The sequence below is a fragment of the Chenopodium album genome, chromosome 8 (genome assembly GCF_948465745.1).
Source record: "Chenopodium album chromosome 8, dcCheAlbu1.1, whole genome shotgun sequence".
Lineage (NCBI taxonomy): Eukaryota > Viridiplantae > Streptophyta > Magnoliopsida > Caryophyllales > Amaranthaceae > Chenopodium > Chenopodium album.
Genome location: NC_137841.1, coordinates 73,923,065 through 73,930,695, shown reverse-complemented (window position 1 = coordinate 73,930,695; position 7,631 = coordinate 73,923,065). Strand labels below are relative to the sequence as shown.

At 36.9% G+C, this 7,631-nt stretch overlaps 2 protein-coding genes across 2 annotated transcripts; both read left to right on the top strand.

Moving 5' to 3' along the window:
• The first annotated feature begins 1,369 nt into the window (after window positions 1-1,369).
• LOC145555495 (protein NRT1/ PTR FAMILY 5.6-like) lies at window positions 1,370-3,915 on the top strand. Its single transcript, XM_081617232.1, has 4 exons — window positions 1,370-1,547; window positions 1,765-1,982; window positions 2,348-2,901; window positions 3,036-3,915. Exons 1-4 carry the CDS (start codon window positions 1,370-1,372, stop codon window positions 3,913-3,915), a joined length of 1,830 nt encoding a protein of 609 aa, XP_081473358.1.
• A 371-nt stretch (window positions 3,916-4,286) lies between these two features.
• LOC145556634 (UDP-glycosyltransferase 76F1-like) lies at window positions 4,287-6,724 on the top strand. The gene is made up of 2 exons (XM_081618287.1): window positions 4,287-5,067; window positions 5,787-6,724. Exons 1-2 carry the CDS (start codon window positions 4,566-4,568, stop codon window positions 6,641-6,643), a joined length of 1,359 nt encoding a protein of 452 aa, XP_081474413.1. The 5' UTR covers window positions 4,287-4,565; the 3' UTR covers window positions 6,644-6,724.
• Window positions 6,725-7,631: the final 907 nt, after the last annotated feature.

Sequence of the window (7,631 nt, the reverse complement as noted above, 5' to 3'; positions counted from 1 at the left end):
ATAAAACAAGAAAATAACATTGAATTATAGAAGAAAATCATGGTAGAATTACACACTGTAAAATGTCTAGTGTTTTTTAGCCTGTACATGCATGATCAACCTTCAAATATTTACAATGCATCAATGACATACTTATCTGTTTGGTAATAATCACAACACTTTAACTTTTACACCATTTATATGCTTACTTTGTCAAACTTACCAAGCTCGATCTAATCATCTAACCACTATTAACTCTTGTCTATCGTATCTTAATCAAGTCTAATTATTATTCGTATGTATCTTAATGTCATATACAGAGCAATCATATTACTCCTACCTAATGAGCCAAAAACAAATCAACCAACCAGATAATTGAGACAATAAGTGGGATTGTAGATATAATTGACTTGAATTGACTTAACCTATTCATTGGAAGAATATCTAAATTTAATTTGGTGTTGTTCGAAGCATAAATTCCAGGAATCATGTGCAACAAACTTAAAATAATGCTCGGCAGATTAAATGCTGAATTGCTGATTTTTTTCATCAACCTGAAAAGTAAACGCTACCACATGATTGTACATATAATATGCTCAACGTACGTTTATTAAGCTTATGATATATTATAAAAAACAATATTAATTGTATTAAACCTTTGTTTACGTGAAGATTATTGACCAAACAACCAAGCTTGGCTCATCCTACAAATATAGTAATCACATTTGCACTTCAACCTCCTCCTCAATCAATACGCAACGACTATCAGCTAGACAACAACCCTGTATTATATAACACAATTTGTATTATTTTATGCCTCCTCGGGTTCATTTTGATAAGAAGTAATATTCAATTTTATAAGAAAAATACCTCGAATGTAACTGAATGAGACCATTGGTCCCATGTTGAAAACTTAGAGAGAGACTAATATACGAAATGTATTATTATTGGTGGTAAGGTCGTGGACTACTCTACTTATAATTTAATGATTTTATAATAGAACTAGCATTGGAGTTAGGGTCTGTTCTGATTGACCGAGCTGAATTGAACTGAACTTATCTTATTGGAGCTAAGCTGAACTGAACTAAACTAAACTGAAATTAAGCTGAAGAGAACAGGCCCTTAGGATTTTAAAGACGGAGTGTCAAAGTATAATAAATGAGTAGTACCGGCTGTAAGATTAAAACTATACGGACAGTGTCAAAATTACAACAATTGGGAAACAAAGGTGGTATTGCTGCTTGCTGTTATTGATGTATAAAGTATATAATATACTCCTTGTATTAGAAAACGTGCAGTCGGCTTATTAATACCTAGCTGATGTATTAAGTTATCTTCTACTCTTAGTAACAATCAAACCCAATATTAGTACTTAATTGTGCATTAAAAGATGGTGGGAATAAGGGCAGAAATAGATGATGAAACACATGAGAGAAAAAGAGGTGAGTTTGAATTCCCAAATGAAAATTTGGACGAATCACAAGTTCTTGATTCATCATATGATTACAAAGGAAGGATTCCTCGTCGAGCTTCATCTGGCTCATGGAAAGCAGCCTTCTTCATCATAGGTAAAAATTTTAAAAGCTTAATTGTAAGTCAGTACTACTTCATAATATATAAAGTCCAAGAACATCTATCTTACACCAACCTAGGAGGGTGTTATATTTATCCTCATGTAATCAGTTTTGTCAATTTTTAAAATTATGAATTGGCAAAAATGCACTTGGATGTAACAATTGATGTATGTATGTATGTATGTATGTATGTATGTATGTATGTATGCAGCAATCGAGTTCAGTGAGAGACTGAGTTACTTCGGAATAGCACCAAATATGATAACTTACATGACAAAAGTGATGCACCAAGACCTGGAAACAGCAGCCAACAGTGTGAATATATGGTCAGGAGTTGCCACAGTTATGCCATTGCTGGGTGGGTTTCTAGCAGATGCGTATACTGGTCGCTATTTCATGATTCTTTTCTCTGCCATCCTCTACGCGTTGGTAAGTAACCAGACCTTTCTCTAGTTCTATCTTTTTGTTGGTCATTTTCTTCCTTTTCTCTGCAAGTTTTCCACATACTTTGTCATGGAGTATTAGTATGTAGTAAATCAGCAATCTCATCAAGCAGAAATCATCACCTAATGGTCAATAATTTCGCTAAATAGTTACTAAAAAATCAATTTGATTGCAATGGAACAAATTAAAGCATTAAACATAATGTCAATTTCTTACTGAATGTTTAGTAGGAGAAGAAATCGCGGTCTAAGATCAATTTAAAAGGCAATTATTATAAATAATACTTACCACTATAAGTGGAGTATTGGATTTTGTGGTGCATCAAATTAATGTATTAATTATAAATTCAGGGTTTAGGTGTATGGACCATGTCCCAATACGTCCCAAGCTTTAAACCTTGTGGTGCGACCTCGACTACATGCGAGCATGTTAACAAGGTCCATGAGGTGGTCTACTTTATAGCAGCCTACCTCGTGGCCCTAGCAACAGGAGGTTACAAGCCATGCTTAGAGAGTTTTGGGGCGGACCAATTTGATGACAACCATACGGAAGAAAGGAAGCAAAAGATGTCGTTTTTCAACTGGTGGAACATTGCTCTTTGTAGTGGCCTCTTCACTGGGGTGACTTTGATTGTTTATGTACAAGACTACGTTAGTTGGGGTCTTGGGTTTTTAATCCTAGCCATAACTATGGTAGCCAGTGTCTTGGTTTTTGTTCTTGGAAGGCCTTTTTATCGATATAAGGCCGTGGTTGGTAGCCCCTTAACCCCATTGTTGCAAGTCTTGGTTGCTGCCGTGGCCAAAAGAAATCTAGTTTGTCCATCAAATCCGTCCTTGTTGTATGATGAAGCTCCCAATTCGGGGAACCCCAAAAGCGAGCGATTAGGTCATACAAACAGACTCAGGTACGTAAAATGTTACTAAACCTCTAACTAATTTTGTATGATCGTGGAGTTGCTAAGCTTCTTACCGTTGCCAATTGATTTTGAGATGAAACCTCACTAGGAATGAATTTTAAAAGGTACTTGTATACATGCAGATTTTTTGACAAAGCTGCTATAATAGACAATCATGAAAGTAATGAAGTACAATGGAAGAAACGAAGTCCATGGAGGCTAGCAACCGTGACACAAGTGGAGGAATTAAAACTCGTAATAACCATGGTTCCCATATGGTTAACTTCCTTGGTGTTTGGCATCGGCGTTGCACAAGGCACCACATTCTTCATTAAACAAGGAAGTGCAATGGATAGGAAAATTTCCAAACACTTTGAAATCCCAGCAGCTTCTATGGCCACCCTAATAGCCCTAGGGATGATTACAACAATCGCCTTTTACGACAAAGTCTTACTCCCATACTTAAGGAGAGCCACAGGCAACGAGAGAGGCATCAACATCCTTACAAGAATTGGTATTGGTATGGCTTTCTTAATTGTTGCAATGTTGACATCAGCCTTGGTTGAGAGGGAACGATTAAAAGCGTCGCTAGAAGGGAAAATCATGAGCGTGTGTTGGCTAGTGCCCCAATTCTTGATCCTCGGTATAGGGGATGGGTTTTCCCTAGTAGGAATGCAAGAATACTTCTATGATCAAGTTCCTGACTCAATGAGGAGTTTAGGAATGGCGCTTTACCTAAGTGTTATCGGTGTTGGGAGCTTTATGACAAGCTTTTTGATTACCATTGTGAATCGTGTGACTACTATGCATGGAGGAAGTAAATGGATAGGGAAGGATTTAAAGCATAGTCGTCTTGATTATTTTTACTGGTTATTGATGGTCATTTTTGTATTGAATATGTGTATTTTTGTATTGTTGGCTAAGAATTATAGATACAAATCTGTTCAAAGAAGCAAAGAAGTTATTGTAGATGATTTTGATTCTTGTGATGGCCAGAAGAAATTGAGATTGGGTGGTGTTTAAATTGAATTTATGTAAGTTGACATGCTCAGTCACATATATGATATATCGATATATGTTTGGTAATTAAAAAAAATAAAAAGCAAAATAATTTTTTTATTATTACATTTTATAATGTTATTGATAGATGTGAAATATGGTTTTGATTCGGTAACACATAATTCCTGCTTTTTTTTAATTGTAACAGTTGGAATTTTGCATTATTCATATTTTTACAGGTGTGTTTTTTTTTTTTTTTTTTTTTTTTTTTTTTTTTTTTGACAACAAACAATAATAAAACAGGGGTGTTATTCCAATAGAGTGTTTTAAGTTTCTAACTCATTCTAAAAATAAATTAAAAAGGGAAGTATTCCAATAGAGAGTATTTCAATTATTCCAATAGAGAGTATTTCAATTTTCCAACTCATTCTAAAAATAAACAGAAAAGGGAAATATTCCAATACAGAGTATTTCAAGTTTTCAACTCATTCCAAAAACGAAATAAAACAATGTAGTAAATGGAATTGTCATGCGTAGCTCGTCATCCACTCATTGCAAAATTGCCAAAAAAAACAACATAACTCCACCTTAATATTCACACATATAACTCAAACCAAAAGCCACCACATTTACATGCATGAGCTTAAACCTAGAGAAATCAAACAAAAACTCCAATGGAAGAGGAAATGAAGCAGAGCAAGCTGGGTCGTAGATTGCTACTGTTTCCTGCACCATTTCATGGCCATATAAATCCAATGCTACATCTAGCAACACTCCTATACTCCAAAGGCTTCTCCATCACCATTATCCAGACTGTTCATAATCCTATAAATCCTACCCATTTCCCACACTTCACCTTCCACTCCTTTTACAGTAGCTTGCTTGGGTTATATTCTAAGTCCCCTCCATCCGATCCTTTAGCATTCACATCTGCTATGAACAATTGCTCGGAACCATTCCGGGATTGTTTGTCTCAAATTTTGTGCGATACTACTGCTGCTGCGGACAATGAGCCTATTGCTGCCTTGATAGCAGATCCTATATGGAAATTTGCAGGGTCTATCGCTGCTAGCTTTAACCTTCCTAGGATGGCGCTGAGGACTGGCGGTGTGTTGTCTTTACTGGTTTATCTTTCCATGCCTTCTTTACGAGAAAAAGGCTATCTCCCACCCCAAGGTAACTTCTGCCTTATATCTTTTACTTCACGAGCAAATGTCTAGCCATAAGGGCGAACTGGTAGTATTTTACTGGGATAGAAAGTTAAAAGAGCTTTTGTCCATAAGCCTGAATATCTACTGTACACTCATTGGATTTTCAGGCGCCGTGTGCATTTTATGTGCCTCTACACATATCATGCAGCATATCATATACACGCAGATATGTGAGGCATGTGTACAGCACACGCCGCGCCACCTGTGTAACAGTACACACACAGTCTATTATAGTGTAAAATTATTTACTGATTGAGACCAAAGTCCCAGGAAGAAACACATGGCTTTCCCATTTTATATACACGTAATCGACACACTACATATACAAAATCACTAATAGCTCCAGATTTCATTAATTTCTTAGGGTCAGACTCATTGTTCAAAAGCATAGTAAGCAGATGATGTTCGGATTTGATATACATATGCAATGTCTACATAAATGCAAGAATAAACCCTAATTCCCAACGCATAAATGCAATTAACTCCAATGCATATCAAAAACATGAAAAAACAGTGTTTACAAAAACAACCATATCGTTTATAGATAAGTAATAGCATAGCTGCTTTATGACTCATTAAGAAAGTGTATGTGTTGAAGTTGTTTTACTTGACGTTATAAAAACTTCCGGCTATTATTGTTCCGTAAAATTCTTGACCTCTCTCTTATTTTCTCCTACATTTCAGATCATAAATTAGACGAACCACTGCCAGAGCTTCCTCCTTTGAAAGTCAGGGACCTTCCTTTACCATTGCTACATGAGCTACTGGAAACTGTAGTCCATGAATTTAAGACTTCCCAAGGTGTTATATGTAATAGCTTTGAGGAACTTGAAGATTCTTCAATAGCTCAAGTTCACCAAATCCTTCCCATCCCCATCTTTCCTGTAGGTCCTTTACACAAACACTCACCAACTTCTGATACCAACTATTGGGCACAAGACCAAACCTCCATCACTTGGCTGAATAATCAAGCACCCAAGTCTGTACTGTATGTGAGTTTTGGGAGTGTTGAAGCTATAAGCAGAACTGAATTTCTTGAGCTAGCCTGGGGATTGCTCGACAGCATGGTGCCTTTCCTGTGGGTGGTCCGCCCTGGAATGATCCAAGGCACAAAAGCTTATGACTCATGGCCAGAAGGCTACCTTGAAATGGTGGGTGAAAGAGGACATATTGTCACATGGGCACCTCAATTAGAGGTTTTATCCCACCCAGCTGTTGGAGGTTTTTGGACTCACAATGGATGGAACTCAACTTTGGAGAGCATTTGTGAAGGAGTGCCAATGCTTTGCCAGCCTATCAATACTGACCAGTACACGAATGCAAGGCTGGTGAGTGACGGCTGGAAGATAGGATTGAAGATGGAAAAGAAGGTAAAAAGAGAAGAAATAGTAAGGTCAATAAGAAAACTAATGCTGGAAGATGGTGGAGAGATGAAGAGCAGAATCACAACTTTAAAGGAGAAGGCAACTTTCTGTGTCAAGGAAGGTGGTTCTTCATACACATCTTTAGAGAAGCTTACCAAACTTTTACTATCATTTTGATTCACTTGGTTTGTAGCATTAAATATTGTCATTAATCAAATAGTCTGAGAAGAAAACTTTAAATAAAAATTACCCCAAAAAATTTGTCTGTTCAGGTCCTAGAGTCAGTCCGAACTTCAAACTGATGATGAACATTGCTTGTATTTTGACTTTTTAGCTCTTGATCCCGGAAAAAGAGGGGGGGGGGGGGGGGGGGGGGGATTTCATCAGTCAAGTTTACTTCAGGCATGAATAAAATATCTTTCAAACTCAGAAATCTGATCTCTAAGACAAACAATGTGCTTCACACGGAGTTGAAGAATGAAAGATATATTCTTGTTATGATATGATATCAAGGTAGAAATAGAAAGGAATTGAAAAATCCATTTTCCTTCCTCTTTTAAAACGACTACTTGCATCTTATGCCACCCTCTTTTCTCCAAAAAGGTCATTAGACACGCTGCTAAGCTCTTGATCTCTAAACAAGAATTTGAGTTGACTAGTTTTCAGTTGTCTTACACTTTGGAATCTCCAATACAGGATCATGTTAAGTTGAAAGCTGAGATACAGAAAACTCTTGGTAACAGATCAAAAGACCAATGGAGTAGTTGCCCCAAAATCCCGTGTTGTGTGAAGTTCAGCAATGCGTGATGGCATGATGCTCACCGCAGACATGCATGAATCCTTCAGTCCTTCATAAGGTTGTTTTCCAATAAATTCAGATAGACATAGTTTCGAGGCAGTACGATACATACCTTATGCTGTAACAACACAAAAATGACAGGGCTGCCAAGGTTTCATGTTACCCTGATTTGGCCCTGGTAAGAAAGACAGGCATGATCCTATTTACAATACTCACTACAAAAAAGTAGAGAAGCCTTTCACTTATGTCTTAAATATCAACCAATATTCTGAAGGAAAGAAGCAGCAAATTAAGATAAGGGTAAGGGTATTCCTAATCGTACTACCAATCAAGGCCATATTACACCAATGTTCCACCTAGCAAATA